At 35.3% G+C, this 17,507-nt stretch overlaps 1 protein-coding gene across 2 annotated transcripts in view; it reads left to right on the top strand.

The window, feature by feature from the left end:
• Positions 1-17,507, top strand: part of LOC145260567 (calcineurin-binding protein cabin-1-like) — a 567,854-nt gene that overhangs the window by 353,312 nt on the left and 197,035 nt on the right. For both annotated transcript variants that reach the window (XM_080118824.1, XM_080118826.1), the window contains exons 37-39: positions 1,328-2,558; positions 4,553-4,666; positions 14,873-15,036. In XM_080118824.1, the coding sequence (XP_079974950.1) occupies positions 1,328-2,558; positions 4,553-4,666; positions 14,873-15,036 (1,509 nt within the window). The remainder of the gene's footprint in view (positions 1-1,327; positions 2,559-4,552; positions 4,667-14,872; positions 15,037-17,507) is intronic.

Here is a 17,507-nt window from a genome sequence, read left to right as displayed (position 1 = left end):
TTTTGTAATCGATGAACATCAGGTTTTTTTAAAATCTTCCAAAATAAATGTGCGTATATTTATTTCCCCAAAACCCCTGGTTTTGATGAAGGGGAGACTAAAACTTGCTGCTATGATTTCAAATAATCTGAAATAACAGCAAAGGGAGACTTGATTCCAAATATTTCTCATATGTTATATCTCCCCTCTTTTAGAAATAGAGAACGATTATGAATATCTCCAGTATTAAATAATATTGATACACTGTGAAATTTACTTTATGAAAACGAAAGAGGGGAGATATAACATATGAGAAATATTTGGAATCCAGTCTCCCCTTGCTGTTATTTCAGATCATTTGAAACCATAGCAACAAGTTTTAGTGCCTCCTCCATCAAGGCCAGAGGTTTTGGGGAAATATCAGATATTTTGTAATTCATATGCAAAACTAGGAAAACAAATAACTATGTTTGAAATATTGGTAAAGGTGCAGTATCTTTCCACCCATAGAAAAATCCTTTAAAATTATCACTATTATAGGTTTTTGATGGTGCTGAAAACGAAAACAACAGTTAAAATGCCAGGAAACAAGTAATTTCAATGATATGAATAAATTATAGTTTTAAAAAAGTGGGGGATCACTTTTCCATATTAATTTAATGTAAAATAAACACCCACTTTATAGCCAAGGTGTCCATAAATGGGTGCTCATTTTATGTTACATTAATATAGAAAAGTGATCTCCCACTTGTTTAAATAATAATGTATGATCTAAAGGGAAAATATCACGTAGCCCATTATACAATTCAGGTCATTAGCTTTCTAACGAACGTTCATTTGTTAAATTCTGATCAGTAGTTGCCAAGATTTCTAACTTATAAATTGCCCAAAAAGGTGTGTGTGTGTGTGTGTATATATATATATATATATATATATATATATATATATATATATATATATATATATATATACTCACAGCCAAATTGAATATTGAAATACTCATCTTTGGTTCTATGGGATGAAGCTACATGAAAATTTGCAGGCTCTTTGAAGATTACAATACTATTCTATGGTTAAAATTTCATGACAATTGATAAAAAAGAACCTATATTTTCAAAACAATAAACTATGCCCAAATTTGCCTACATTTGTATATATAGTGTCCTGGCAAACCAGCTTCAGTTTTGCTGCTTTGATTGTCTCCCCTATGGCCTTGCCAGGCCACTAATATATATGCTAGAAAAATCTGGCCTACAAGTTAATAGTAGTAATTTAGTAGACTTTATTTTTCATTGTTTTTTTATGTTCTTACTGATAATATCTATTTGTTTTTCTTTTTTCCTACCAGAAAAGATCCATCTGAAGAGAGCACCTATTATAGCCAACCCCCACCTACTATAATACAACCTGTCACCCCCAAAAGTGTAACTGCTGTTCATATCACTTCCACACCACCCACCATTGCTACTGATACCATCAGTACTGCTGTGGCTGTTATTTCTAATACCATCATCCCTACAACCACTCTCACTACCACCCCTTATACCACACCTACACCAGCAAGCTCTACAACTGCTACATCAGTCTCACCTGTAACGGTTACTGTAACATCTTCATCTGCATCATCTTCATATACCTGTTCCAACCAGGATCATAACTATTTCCGTCAAAAGAGCAGTGACAGTTCCAGCCATTCCGCCTTGTCAGAAAAACCTGAGGACAATGTATCCCAATTAGACAAGATTGCCAAGACCAAAGATTGTTCTTCTTCCAAGAACACTGGCAACGTTCCCATTACAGACATGGTTGGAGACTCCGAGTCTGGCTATAAGAGTACAGTGTCATCTGATGCACTAAGAGTAACTCCTCCCAGGAAAGAGATGGAAGTTCCACCTCATCTGGGTCGAATTGACCTCAGTCAGCCGGTGTTTGGACTCGATGATCAGTTCACGACAACAGTGAACCAGGACTACCTCAACTCCACCATTGACGACAATGGCATTACTAGCCAAGCATTGGACTCATTAAATGCCTTGCTTGAATCCGAGACATTTCAAGCAGATGTGAGTGATCTATTTGACCTCAGCCCGAGTCATTCAATTGAAGAACAACAAAGTAGGGAATTATCAAATATTGCCTCTCACGTAGGTATCAACAAAAGCAGCAGCAAAGCTTCTGTCTCTACTGTGCCTATAGAGAGTACTAAACCCCTGACAAGCACTACATCCATCACAAGCAGTGTACCAGAGTCAAATAAGCTCGTAAACCCAGGCAGCCTCTCTGCGCCTCCCAAACAACTGCCACCAAAAGTTTTACCAAAATCTGTCAACTCCGAAGATAAATCGTGTGAGATGAGCAACAAAGAATTGCCAATAAAGAACAGTGTAGCAAATTTTGTAGGCAGGAGCCCAAGTCCAGAACCTGTTCCTCCTCCTAATCCCAAATCTCGGTTACAGAGACACAAAGAATTACTGGATGTTGTGGTTGGTGCTTTGCATCTCTGTCTTTCAAGATTCCCCACGCATTACAAAGCGCTATATAGATTGGCACATCTTCACTTACACCATCCGTTTAAAAAGGTAAGAATACCATTTTTTTTCTTTATTTGAATTGCACAAAATCTAATACAAATCATTACCGATGATTACTCAATAGTAAAAATAGGTGATGTTTCATGGAGTCTGCCGAGTCTTCCCAGATTTTCAGTCCTCTTGCAAATCATTTGATGTTTGTTATGAGGATTTTCATTTAATTACCTTGCTGCGCTCTGCATGTTGTATCTTGATCGTAGTAATCAGCCTTTCTATGTTATGTGTTATACATTTTGCTAGTCCATTTATCACATCCCTCACACAATCTTCAATACTAGTCCTTTTTCATTTTTACATAGAGTTGACCAGTATAATCTTCTAAGTGCATTGCATTTGTGCTTGGTAATCCATTGCCTGGTTCTTTTATCAAAGTCTTAAGTCTGTCTTTATTCAAGTTTTGAAGAGTTCAGACTAGAGATATCGCCCAAGTATTTCTTTTTTTCTTATCTCTTCTGATGCTACATTTCATGTTTTCTGACTTTGGTCAGAATCCTTCTAGCTTAAGACAATTTTAATTTTTTCCCCAATTCAGAATGCCCTTTCTTGCAAGCTGGATTTTCCGTGTATTGAAAAGCAACCTTATGTATAACTGTGCCGCTCATGAGCAGGCACGTAAATAGGAAAGCAGCAAATGTATTTTCTTTTTTAAAGTTGAAAAGGGGTTATTGTTTAGAATTAGAGACAAAACAACAACGAAGGTGCCTGGATGACACATGTCAAGAATTGAAGAAATATTAATTTAATAAAAACGATACTCTTGCAGTATTTGACCCAGATCCTCGGGATTTTCCATCAGTAATGGCTTAGGCTCAACTGGCAATCACTGGATTAAGCCAAGCTAAGTAATAGATGCAGACGAATTTCAAAGCAAACTGAAATAAAAAGGAAATACAGTAAATAAAAAATAAAAATAATAAAAAACCTACTGTAAATTTACTGAATATATTTTTTTTTTTTTTCAAGAAAAAGTTAGATTTTGTATTGTTTATTAAATTTTATTTATTTTTATGTTTTTTCAAAAGTTTTTTTTTTAAGAGAAGATAAATATTTTTTAGCCATAAATTATTAGGTGAAAGTACAGTTTTTTTTTGGTTGTTTTTTTTTTTTGCAAAATTTTTACAAGAAAACTTACATTTCTGGTCTTTTTTTTTTTTTTTTTTTAACTTTGTAGTAAACGCTTTTTTTGTCAACAGAAGTTGTTTTTTTACAAGAAAAGATGAATGATTTTTATGAAAACCATCAATTGTTAGATAAAAGTAGATTTTTTTTTTTTTTTCAAGAAAACTTACAAATTTTTGTCAACAGATGCTTTTTTGTTTTTTACAGCTGTTTATTAGTGGTGGAAGAAGTAGAGATGAAGATATTTCCTTAGGAATCTTCGGTTGACTGTTTGCTCTTCATTTCAGTACACACTTGTGTGTACTAGTCTTGCACCTCATTTTGGTTGAGAACAGTTTTTCTGGCAATAAGAGATAGTCTGCTCTGGTGTTTACATTTCTTTTTCTAAAGAATATTAATTCATTCCCCTGCTTGCCATTATCTTTTTCAGATTTTAAACTAAATTTCTTGTTTTTGTTTTATTTTATTTATTTTTTTTTTTTGTTTATTCAATTTGAAAAGTCGTCTGCTTCTATTTCAATAGCGCTTTTTCAATGGCTGATCAAATGGTCAGCCATTGAATTGAAATAAAAGAATAAACAAGAAAAACTTACCCCCTATCACCCAAAAAATAATTGAAAAATTACATTTTCTTTTAATACAAAAACAAAAAAATTGTCAATTCAGCATTCCAACATTTGAACAAGGCTCGGTTTAATCTGGGGATTGTCAGTCAAGCCTGAGCCATGATTGACAGAAATCCTGAAGATATGGATCAAATACTGCAAGAGTCCCATAAAAATAATTATTGAATCATTATTGTTTGCTTTTACTTTGAAAATGTTTCTTTGATATTTTGTTTCTTTTTCATCTTTTTTTTATAGAATCTGGTGTACAGCCGTGACATCATATTAGGAGTTACTTCTGCCTGGACCAGTTATCCTCATTTACCTGCCCCAGGCCTTTTTACAGATCGTAAACATTCCAACTTCTTTCAGGTAATTTTAGTTTCACACAGTTGATAATTGATGGAATGATTATCAACTTTTTCAGCTTGATACAAACTTTAAAACTTTATTTTTAGCCCTAACCCTATAAAGCTAAATACATATTGGATAAAAACAAGATTGTATTTATGAAGGCATTTAATTTCTAAATTTTATTATTACCATTATTATTACATGACTAGAAAAATTGTTTCTAATTAGAAGTAAAATGACAGAAGATAGTCAAAAGTTTAAGAAATAAAGAAAATCACAAACACGAATTTTGAAAATGTATTTCTTTAATTTTTGGAAAGAATGATCAACAGATAAAATAAACACAACAAATTTAGCAGCAAATATGAAGTTGGATAAGTAGAGACGAAATGCAGTCTAGTCTTCTAGCAAAGTAGCACTGCTATTATATTTATCCTGAAACAAATGCAAAAGAAGAAAAACCTGTATTTAGTTTTATGGAATTTAGAGAAAGCTTTGGGCAGAGTGCGAAGAGATACTGTTTGGTAGGTTTTTGTAAATTAGAGACAATCTGAAGATTGTTCAATGCCCAAAGTCATGTTAGCATTTTTTAGTGACAGCTTTCATTGATAAAGTAGGAATCAGGGTTCTGTACTAAGTTTGTTGCTTTTTTTCGTTTTCATCACTCTAGGCACATCACTGTTATTCGTGGCAATCCGGTGATGCATTTTGATGGTGCTGGCAATGGTCCTGTTGTCATAACTTGGATCAGTAGAGAGCATGAATTGTACAGTGGTGCATCTCTGATCTCGCTTATTGAACATTGTGTTATTTTCAGACATGATAGAAGGCTCCTATCACTCTTGGGATTTGTACACAACTGGCCAACTAGTAGATGGTTTGTAACAAACAAAAAAAAAAAATCAGTTTTCATCAAACAGAAATGGAATCATGTCACCTTTTTTACGGTGACAATTTTATTGTTCCACCTCGTATGTGTGTGTATGTATATATACTAATAAAGATAGCCGTACTTCGCGTAGAACTTTGCTATATGCTATGCTCAGGTACCTACTTCACAAGCACCCTTGCAGTAATTGGATGTCATAAGAGCAACTGTTGCTTAAAGTGTTTTAAAAGGGAAAGTATTATCTTAAATTTTTCAAAAGAATTATATGCATCTTATGAAAAAAAATACTTACATTGTTTTTTGGCAACGTTATTTTTGAAGGTCAAAGTTAGGAGATACAATGCAATAAATTTGTGCATCTTCTGTAATAAAATGCTCAGTTGTGTTTGTATGTCCGCTGAAAACCTTTGTCAACCGCATTGAACTGGCATGAACTTGGTACTGTTAAAGAACGATCTCCCAGACACACATCAAAAAATGGTTGATTATTTCATGTAGAAATGTTTTGTTTGAAGAGGGCGGGGGTCATGTAAAAATCTTGGTTTTGGCACATGCGCAAACAGTTGCTTCAATTTCCGTTGTAAATTTCAAACATGATAACATGGTTGTCGTCTTAGTCCAACTGATAGAGTTTACTTACGAACTTAACTTTTGCAAGTTTGCACTCATCATCCGGCATTTTTTTTTTCTCTCTCCTATCTTTTAAAATTCTCAACTTTCTTACGCTTTCCCACCACGTAGCATTTTTTCTATAACACAATAAGATGGCATCCAAGTCTCTTTTTGTTTGTTTTTTAATTGACTCTATTATAATATATATGAAATCTCTATAAATTAAAATATATTTATTCATATTTTTTATATAAAAGAATATGTTTATGAAATGGAGAATTAACTGATGCCATGTTTTGCTGTTGAATAGTGTGGATAAACATTCTAAAAAGATATTCCTATAATATGGACAACCAATCAAATTGATCAGAATTTAATAATAGTAGCTTAAGGGAGTGGTTAGTATTTATGCATGATAGATGTGATGCGTAAATATTTAAAGTACAGGATAAAAAATAAACTATTATGACGTGATCAGTTTAATGGAGCTAGCAAAGTTTCTTGTGTCTGCTGGAGCCTGAAAGTAGATGTTTTGTAGATTTTTTTTGACCAGACATAATTTAGAATATTAAGAAACAGAATGAAACCTAACGGTAATTATTGGATAACATGCTTCGGATACTGGCAAATAGTTTGACAATTTTGGATTTATGCGTTTTGCTTAAGTTTGTATTTCTATTTTTTTTGTAGAGAGGAAAAATTGAGTTTATTTTATTAATCTATATATCTATAAAAGTGAAAGTGTGTGTGTCTGTGTACATTTCCCTACCAAATAACTCTGTCAATTTTTAGTCTAGAGACTCGAGATAAGGAGTATTGAGATTTGGGAAAATCTTTTTAATCAGTTTCTGGACAGAAATTTGGCTGTCAAGGGGTCAAAGTTCAATGATTTGACCTTTGAGAACTCTACCAAACTCCTCCACTAATTTTTGGTCCTAGCACTTAAAATTTTAAATGTAGGTTACTTGGACAATGATCAAACTTTTTGATTTGATTTGAGCCCAAAACAATAAATGTTAATGGGGTCAAAATTGGGGTCAAAGTTTTTTAAAAATTTTACCTCTGCAGTCTCTACCAAATTACTCAGCCAATTTCTGGTCTAAACATTTGAGATTTTACAGATTTATTCAGAGATAGAGCAAGCTTTTTAATCAGTTTGGGTCAAAAATTTGAACTGCTAAAGTGTCAAAGTTCAAAAGATTTGCAGTGTCTAGCAAACTACTCAGCCAATTTTCAGTCTAAACATTTGAAATTTATACATAACGGGTATTCAGACATGTGGAAAGCATTTTATTCAGTTTTGGGGCGAAAATTTGGCTGCCAAAAGGTCAAAGTTAAAAGAGTTGACCTTTGCAGATTTTACTAATTCCCCCGGCAACTTTGGATCTAAACACTTGAAATTTTAGATATAGGTAACTTGGACATGGCTAAAACTTTGTATTTTGATTTGAGACCAAAATAATAAATGTTAAGGGGGTAAAGTTTAAGAAAATTGAACTCTGCAGTTTTACAAAATTACTCACATAAATTTTGGTCTAAACATTTGATTGGTTGGTTTTGTTTTATGGCATATCAACCCTTTTCAGATTATTTAATGCCGAATCCAAAGATTTTGAAGAAAACTTTTTTTAATAGAATATATTTGTTGTTTTCACGGTTTCTATTGAACCCATAGTTGGGACCCTAACAGGTACTACCACTCTGGGTCAGAATGAACCTGGAAGTAATGGCAATGAAAGGGTGGCTCCACACTCCCCAAAGCCCGCAAGCTGGGGCCTCACCACTGGATATAGTTTAACCCTAAACATTTGAAATCGTATATGAAGTGTATTCACACATAGGGCAAGTTATGAACAGCACATAGGGCCCGAGCAAAGCCGAGCTGAACTGCTAGTATAGAAGAAAAATATAACAGATTATTTTAGAATTCAGTCCAAAAAGAAAATTTCAAAACAATAAATGATCTCTGTGTTTTCATCCAACCTTTTTCTTGTGGGAAGATTATAAATGTTAACCCTCAATGGTACCCATTTGGCATTTCAGTAATATTTAATTTTAGTTGTTTTTTTTTTTGGGGGGGGGGGTTCACATTTTTAAATTTATAACTGAAAGAATTTAAAATTTTCTGTTTATTTTTTATTTATTATTAGACTAAATTTTAAAAAATGATGTGTAAGTCACGTATAGGTGAGAAACATATTCAAAGAAATATGTCAAGTTGACTAATATAGAGATGAGAGAAAAGGGTATATTATAAGGGAGTTAACTCTCTTTTTAATATTCAAATGAAAATGAAAATTTACATTATTTGAATTATTCATAGGAATTTTGTAAAAAACCATTACTCAGCTTTTGCAGTCATTATTTTAATTTGTTTCCTATTTAACAATCTTTCTACTTGAAATAGTTTTTTTTTGTCAAAGAAATCCAAATAAATAAATATTTTTTACAAATGATAGAAAGAAGATGACTAATTGGTTTGTCATAATCAAATATTGATGTGTCAGATACATTGCTATTTGAGTCTAACTTTGAAAATCTGACAAGATAATTTTATATACATATATATATATATATATATATATATATATATATATAGAAAATAGGTTTTTCTGCTGGATTCCAATTTCACTAATTTAAAAAAATTTTCTAATTTAAACTTGTTATCCTCAAATGTGTTATTGTAACGGACGTCACGCGCATCACGTAACGGGACGGATGTCCCGGGCCTGCGTCGTCTAGTGGTGGACCCCTCCAGTGTGACCAGACTCGTACTGGTCCCTGGAAAACATACCTCCGCTGCTCCAGGCACGTTAAACGTGCATGACCCCAAGTCCGTGTGGCGACATTGTCCTCTTCGGCCGTCACTCTGGTTTTATGTCTGCGTCTTCGTCGTCTGGCGTCAGGGCATACCTGAAATAAACTGCATCTTCACTTATGCCGGCAATCGAAAAACAAAGAAAAAACTCTGAGATCATTTTCGTTTAAACCAAATAAAATAATTATTTGCAATCATTCTACATTTGTTTAACGTCGTGTTTTCGTTATCCGCGCTTCGTGATGCAGGTTGTATACGTGAGATTTCAGATTAATTCTCTAGCTAAGAACAAGATCTTTTCAAGTTAGTCTAGAGATTTCTGCCCCTGCCTCTCACCCCAGGCGGGGCGAGAGCCGATGTGTACGCTTCGCTCGCTGACCAAAGACTGCCAAAACCCTTCTAACTCTTTTTCGAGTAGGCGATCGTTGTTTATATCAAAAGCATCTTCCTTCCTTTTCTCCATTATCTTCTATTCCCCCCTCTTTCTTCTCTTGTGAATTTCTTTTTCTATCCCTCTGTTATCTTATTCTTTTCTCTTTCTCTATTGTTTTGTGAACATATCTGTCAAACTAGCTTGGTGGTCTCTGAGTTAACACACCGCGGGTCCCCGACTCCGAGCAGACATTTTGGAGCCCAATTCTCGAGACTGTCCGAATCAATTAAAAACTCATTCTCACCAGATCCAACTAGAAGAATAATCTCCTTTTTTTCCGCCATTAAAACAGATATCATGTCTGCCGAACAACCGCCTGTCTTAATCTTTGACACAGTATCAGCACCCCCCCCCCCCCCCCGGCCATAAGCATTCTTATCTTCACCTAGCTGAACGGGACACCCGGCATCGTCCGGTGTCCCGTCACATCCGCCCTCCCCTTACACCTGTCAATTAGCCATAATTGGCATATACGCGACCTGCATCAGAAGCCGGATTCGAAACTAGTAATTCTACAGTCTTGGTCAATTAACAGCAACTAACAAAAATTGTCCATTCGGCATGCAAAAATGTTCTGCTTTAATGGTTCTGTTTATCCCGGTGTATGAGATTGTATACATGCATATATATTTTTTTTTCGATTGTTAAACTCTCATTTTTTTTCTCTACTAGTCCTTTTAAGGTGACTAACCCATGTACATGCAAAACAGTTTCTCTTTTCTTTTCATTTTTTTTTCAATATCGGTCCTTCTCTATGCCTTAATCTATGTGCATGCAACTGAGGAAAGATAACCATGCTCAGTTCACTATCAAAGGAGGGCTCATACACCCTTTAACTACTTGTTCATTTTCTCTTTCTCATAATTCATAAAACAATCAGAAAAATATTTGCACTTTTTATATTTGTTTTTTTTTTCCATTCTTTTTTTTTTCTTTTTTGTTAATAATGGCTTAGGGATTGACTGTGCTGCAACCTTGGGTTTTGTCGATAGTTGCAGCCCATGCACCCTATCCAGGTTTTGGTGGAGGGCACTCATTGGTATCCCTGCCCCGCCCAGGCGCGCTGCCGTCAGTGGTTTACGCTCACCTGATTTCTCCCTACACTTAACATTGGGGACGTCTCTTCATCATTGACCCCCACTCACATCCTTATCCAGCTATCTGCAAATTAAAAAACACTCTCCAGATTTTTCTTTTCTCACACCTCATTGAACAAATCCTATCCACATATCCATTTTTTCTTTTTTCGTCTTCTTTTTTTTCTTTTCTTCTGACACTCCCCTTCCTTTCCCAATCTGGTCCGTCCTCAACTAAACTGTTTCTTTTTTTTCTTTTTTTCCAGAATTTCCCAAATACAATACAATACAGAATTCCCAATACAATTAATTCTTTCTCCTACGAGATCAAAAGTTTCCAGGCACACCAACCAGATACACACACACACACACACACACACGTACATTTCTAGTGCATCGATCTAACCGACGGCAACAGATCTTTCATCTCAATTTCTTCCCCATGGTCCCAAATATAAAACAACATAGGCGTGCCAGCTGGGGAGGGTGCATATCGTTTCTCCTAAGTACCCCGGTGCAAGGAGACTAAGTTTCCTCCACAGCTAATACGTTTTCCAAACCATACTTACACAACGTTGCACTTTCCTGTACAGCTTTCATTAAGCTCTACGATACCCAAGCTTTTTTTTTATTACCTTCACTTGTCCCATAGGCATTCTCTCACTCGGAACAAGGTACAGCATCTGCCCTAACGCCACACCCAACATGCACTATTCTCATCCAGTGAAGGAGAGATCCTCCCCGACCGAGGCAATCCTGCCCTTCAGTCCCATAATTTGTCCCCGCAGCGCCATTTGGTCAGAGACCAAGTGCAACAACTGTTTCAACGCTACACTAACAATATTCAATCCCCGTCCCGTGAAGGAGAAATCCTTCTCGACTGAGCATTTCTAAATTTCTCTTTTCCAAAACAGAACAATATCAGCACCGTTAGTTTCTTTAAGATATTCTACTCGACAGTTTAAATGATTTAACACTACCATCAGTTAGATTATTACTTCTCTCACTCTCACTGGTAACAACAAACGTTTCTAGGCATCCTGTGCTCACCCAGCCGTCAGCGAACAATAACTCCATGCCATGCCCCCTTGTGAAGCATTTTCTTTTCCGCCAGGCTCCTGGTCGGCTGGTATACTGCTTCGAATACCAGGGAGGGTACTCAGCCTCGCCCTCCAACGAGGCAGAAAAAAAAAAAAAAATTGACGGAGTAATTACCTTCTCCTAGTATAACACACCTGAAAATCACAGGTCCTTTTTCATGTCCCATCACTGCACTTACGCCGTCTTATGCGACCAGTATATTTTCCAATAATCTCACAATATGTTTTCTCGTGTTACCATACCTGACAATCACAGGTTCCCTTTTTTTTTCATCACTGGACTTACGCCGTCCCACGCGACCAGCACACTTTCCAACAACCTCACAATATGTTTTCTCGTGCCACATCCTTTGATAATTTTGCAAACCGTGCACTGGGTTTACGTCTTCCAACCACCCGTTCCCTTCGGTACTAAGATGTCTTAAAGCCCATTTTTTATTTCGTAGGAGCAATGGAGTTCGCCGCCGAGCGACCAATAGAAACCCTTAAACACAGGACATCCCTCAATCATTAAGTTGTTTTTTTTTTCTTCTTAACTACAATAATTATTATTATTTTTTTTTTTTTTTTAATGACTAATTTAAGATTTGAATACCTGACTGGGCAAGAATAGATTTTCAAAAATAAACGATTCAGGATATACATCAATCAATATAAATAGGGTGCTACAATTCTGTTTTATTCTGTTCGCCTCTCTCCCTTCATCTGGCGCGTGTCTCATAATTTATGACTACCTCTGTTTGCTTGTCTATCTTGTTTTTTTTGTTTGTTTTTTTTTCTACCCGTTTGGTATGTTTCTAATTAGCGTCTCTTCTTTTTTCTTATTTTCCCCCTTTTTTTTGTTTCTTATCTTCCTTTCTTTTCCTTGGCCTCTACGCGTGCCTAACCGTGGCTATTCTCATCTTATGACCCCCTCCGCTATCAGGGGTTGTCTGGTTTTTATTGCTACCCGTTTGATATGCCTCTAAATGGCGTCTCTTCTTTTTTTTTCTCTTTCTTCCTCCCTTTTATTTCTTTATTTATTTATCTATCTAGGTAACCACACCTATACACCCGTACACGCGCATACACACGCACACGCCTGCACATACCTACATACTTGGATCAAATCTACTCCTATACGGCAGTTTAAACACTTAAAACTAAATTTCAATAATGGAATTAATTGTCAACAAATTAAAAAATTTTTTTTCTTTCTCTTTCTTTTCTCTAGTTTTAATAAAATTCTCCCACCCACCGTCTATTTAACGGTCTTAGAATGGCATCGGTACTGCCCGACTGCCGGTTTCTCTCTCTCTCTCTCTCTCTCTCTCTCTCTCTCTCTCTCTCTCTCTCTCTCATATCAGTGATAACATATGTGCGACTGTTCTTAATGCCCCAATACAACAACGTATCAACCCGTTTAAACAAATAAATATTTCATTTTCACTTTTTTTCTTTGGGGGTGACAAAATAAAATCAACAATACTTTGCAATATAAATAAAAACATAAAAATCTTTACAGAATACGTAACCAACGAAAAGCACCGACAACAGCGCCTAAAAAAAAATCTGGGCGAAGCATATAGGAACCAATAAAAATCTGCCCCTACCTTTCTCGTCTGCTTCCTTCCTTTCCATATCTCCACTTCCCTGTCTCGCTGCACATTTTTTTCTGCATTCTGACGGCTATTTATGCCCTCAAAGTTCAATTTCACTCTTTCTTTTCCCTTCGGTACGTTCAATGTCAGTCTTTCTTTTCTCTTCGATAAGTTTTCTTTTCAATCGTTCTTTTTCTCCTATTTTCTTTTCCTTTTTTTTTTCTCTAAACATTTTTCTGTGCTATTTTCCATTTCCTTTATATATTTTTTTTTCAAGAGAACTGAGTTCCAAACGCTTCAAACTGTTTTTGTGGTAACTCGTTCGTGCACATTCCAGATGTGATGGTCCTAAGTCATCGGCACCACGCTGTAACGGACGCGTCGTCTAGTGGTGGACCCCTCCAGCGTGACCAGACTCGTACTGGTCCCTGGAAAACATACCTCCGCTGCTCCAGGCACGTTAAACGTGCATGACCCCAAGTCCGTGTGGCGACATTGTCCTCTTCGGCCGTCACTCTGGTTTTATGTCTTCGTCTTCGTCGTCTGGCGTCAGGGCATACCTGAAATAAACTGCATCTTCACTTATGCCGGCAATCGAAAAACAAAGAAAAAACTCTGAGGTCATTTTCGTTTAAACCAAATAAAATAATTATTTGCAATCATTCTACATTTGTTTAACGTCGTGTTTTCGTTATCCGCGCTTCGTGATGCAGGTTGTATACGTGAGATTTCAGGTTAATTCTCTAGCTAAGAACAAGATCTTTTCAAGTTAGTCTAGAGATTTCTGCCCCTGCCTCTCACCCCAGGCGGGGCGAGAGCCGATGTGTACGCTTCGCTCGCTGACCAAAGACTGCCAAAACCCTTCTAACTCTTTTTCGAGTAGGCGATCGTTGTTTATATCAAAAGCATCTTCCTTCCTTTTCTCCATTATCTTCTATTCCCCCCTCTTTCTTCTCTTGTGAATTTCTTTTTCTATCCCTCTGTTATCTTATTCTTTTCTCTTTCTCTATTGTTTTGTGAACATATCTGTCAAACTAGCTTGGTGGTCTCTGAGTTAACACACCGCGGGTCCCCGACTCCGAGCAGACATTTTGGAGCCCAATTCTCGAGACTGTCCGAATCAATTAAAAACTCATTCTCACCAGATCCAACTAGAAGAATAATCTCCTTTTTTTCCGCCATTAAAACAGATATCATGTCTGCCGAACAACCGCCTGTCTTAATCTTTGACACAGTATCAGCACGCCCCCCCGGCCATAAGCATTCTTATCTTCACCTAGCTGAACGGGACACCCGGCATCGTCTGGTGTCCCGTCACATTATATTTGCTCATTTTCTTAAATATATAAAATATAATTTTTTTTTTTATAAAACAAATGTGAAAAATTTTATTCAACGTCTGGAAAAATAGTCACATGACGACAGACTTTCCATTTACATATTCGTATCTATGAAATTTAATTTGACAGCAAGTTTATCCTTTTTGAAAAAAAGAATTTAATGCTTATATTTTATCATTTTCTCTGTATTTATTTGTATTATTTTTATTTGATTAATTTTAAATTATAATCTCCACATTTTTTTTGTTTAAAGAAGGACAGAATTGCCTTGAAAGACATCAAAGAAAATTGGAAAAAAGAGAGGCACTGCATAATGATAGATTTTATTTGCTGCTTCCCAGTCAATCTAATGCATTTTATTTCTGTTGTCCTACAGGGCATCTGGCGTATTCCTATTGAAGAGGTGGATAGGTCGGGCAGTTTTGCTTCTCACATGAATCGCTCAGTGAAACTATTGCTGGAAGTTCTACGCAAACAATGTGATAATCAAATGTTATTTCAGATTCATATTCAGTTGAGTCGAACCCCAGAGCCTGGCAGGTCAGTGCTAATTGTTTTTCATAATGAACAGTTTACCAAATTTTCTTGTGAATGGCATAAAAGAGGTGGGTGTACGCAAATACATATTTCTGAAAATATTTATACAAAAAAAAAAAAATTATTAAAAACAGCAAAATAAATCCACGCAGTCGTCAGATGATAAAGAACAAATTAGAGAAATGTGTTTATAACTAATTTATTATTAAAGATATTTTTGAAATTGCATCAACTTTTTGTCATTTGGTAAATAATGGAATTGAATGTCTTTTATTTCAAAGCAAATTCACAAAATGTGTCATGTTTTCATGACGTTACAAATGCGGACAATTTTTTTTTTTTCACTTGCTAATTCTCATGCTGTGATGTATTATTTTATTGTTACAAATTTAGAAAACTGCAAAATTTCAAACAATAAAAAAAAAATAGAACAGTAGGAAAATAATGTAGGCAACACTGGCATGATTGTATCATTATCTATATATATATATATATAAAGTAGTTTGTGTGTGTCTGTGTGTACAACTCTCCTACACTAGACCGACTACGACCAAACCTGGAATGATGTTCTCTCACCTAGGGATGGTGCACACCATTTTTCTAAAGTAAAGGTTAAAATTCATAGCCTATGTATATATACTTATGTATGTATACTCTCCTACAGCCCACAACACTGGAGCGATCATGTCCCAAACTGGCATGATGATGGTCTCCAATCAAGAGATGGTGTACACCATTTTTAAAGGTCAAGGTCGGGACTTCACTTTACGCTTGGGTATCTTTGCTAGTATATAATATTATTTAATATCATTGTATAAAATTTGTTAATATTATGATATAAAATGTGTTGATATCATGAACAATACCTACATTAATAAAACATACAAAATTGAGATTTTAATTGATCATGTAGTATGTGATTTCAAAAAAGCTTTTAATAAAGAAAAATTGTGATTTATTTTGTCACAACGTAATTTACGCACATTTCTTAGATTGTATTATACTGAAGTTGCATATACGAGATTTTTATACCTTAGCATAATTTGTTTTGATTGACTCATTACTGATGTTTTTCTCGGAATGTTTTCTGCATAACCACATAATAGTGAAAATTTCTGCAAGTTTATCATATCTTTCTGCCACACACACACTACATCCTTAATATTTCTCTGACTTTTGTTTAGTGTTATTGTATTCTACAGATTTATTTGAATTCTCACTTGGCTTCATTGGAATTTTAACTGCTTAAAATCAATTCTTTCCACCATCTTAGTAATTTTGGCATCTTTTGTAACATAACATTAAGAAATTTCTTCACTATGAACATAATTATATATATATATATATATATATATTAATTAGCATTAATCTCCATCAAATCTAGGAAAACTTTTTGGTAATAAGGAGGCAGGGAAATTGAGGCCCTAAAGATTGCACATCCGATAGGTAGCTTTATAATTGACGATTGAGGTGTGACTGTCATCATTTTTGTGGGCTTACTATCATAGACTATAGATAATTCAATCTTTTCTTGGGTAATCAGTGCCCAGATTTCATCAAACATGTCTGCTGCGGAAGGTAACACAATTTTTGTTAGTACTTTCGTTTCATAGTTCCTCTTAATTCCTTGCTTGTCTTAAATAATTCCAACACACGCAGCTCATAATGGCTCGTTACATAAATCGGATTCACCAACCTGCATGTTCTCAGGGCATCTGCTTTACACTTATTTGCTTCATCTTTTATCAACAGCATGAAATCATTCTTGCCATGTTTAAGGCTTTAAATTCGGTGTCAGTCTTGTATTTTGCCACCCCTGTGTTTTGGGTCAGCTCTAGAGTATGATATGGCCAGGTTCACCAACTAGTATTTTTCAAACATACTATCCTAATCCACCAACAGGATGGATACTAACACTATAAATCTTTTTCCTTGAAATAGTTTAACGCATTCCAACTTATAATTTTTCCACCCAACTTATAATTTTTCCACAATTGCTCAGTGGGGTCTACTAGCAATCTCAAATTATGAGGTAACTCTGTATTTTTAATAACTCTTCCTGTAACTTTCCTAGGGTCACTGTACTTGGTGACAGGTGTCCTAACTACAACATATTCAACTGTGCACATGTTTTAATAGTATCATTTATTGCTGCCCTGTCTGGTTCACCCTATTCATTATGGCCAATAATTGAAAATATCTCTACAAAGCCATCTGGTTTGCATATTTCTGCTATCATTATGTTGGTTATATTAAGTTACCTCATCCTTAAACATTTGTACCAAGGGAAATTGTCTTAGACTAGTCCTGTTTTTGGCCAACTCCAACCTAATACCGTTTAATATCGATACACTTTCTCTTACTACATGAGAAAATATTCTTTGATTATTCTCTGTATTTTCTAATTTTCTTTTAATAACTCTCACATCTTCTGACACCATTCCAAACAACACAATAACAATTTTTCTTACTAT

The sequence above is a fragment of the Euprymna scolopes genome, chromosome 36 (assembly GCF_053919585.1).
Source record: "Euprymna scolopes isolate OS-2025 chromosome 36, ASM5391958v1, whole genome shotgun sequence".
NCBI lineage: Eukaryota > Metazoa > Mollusca > Cephalopoda > Sepiida > Sepiolidae > Euprymna > Euprymna scolopes.
This window is presented reverse-complemented; position numbering and strand designations above follow the sequence as displayed.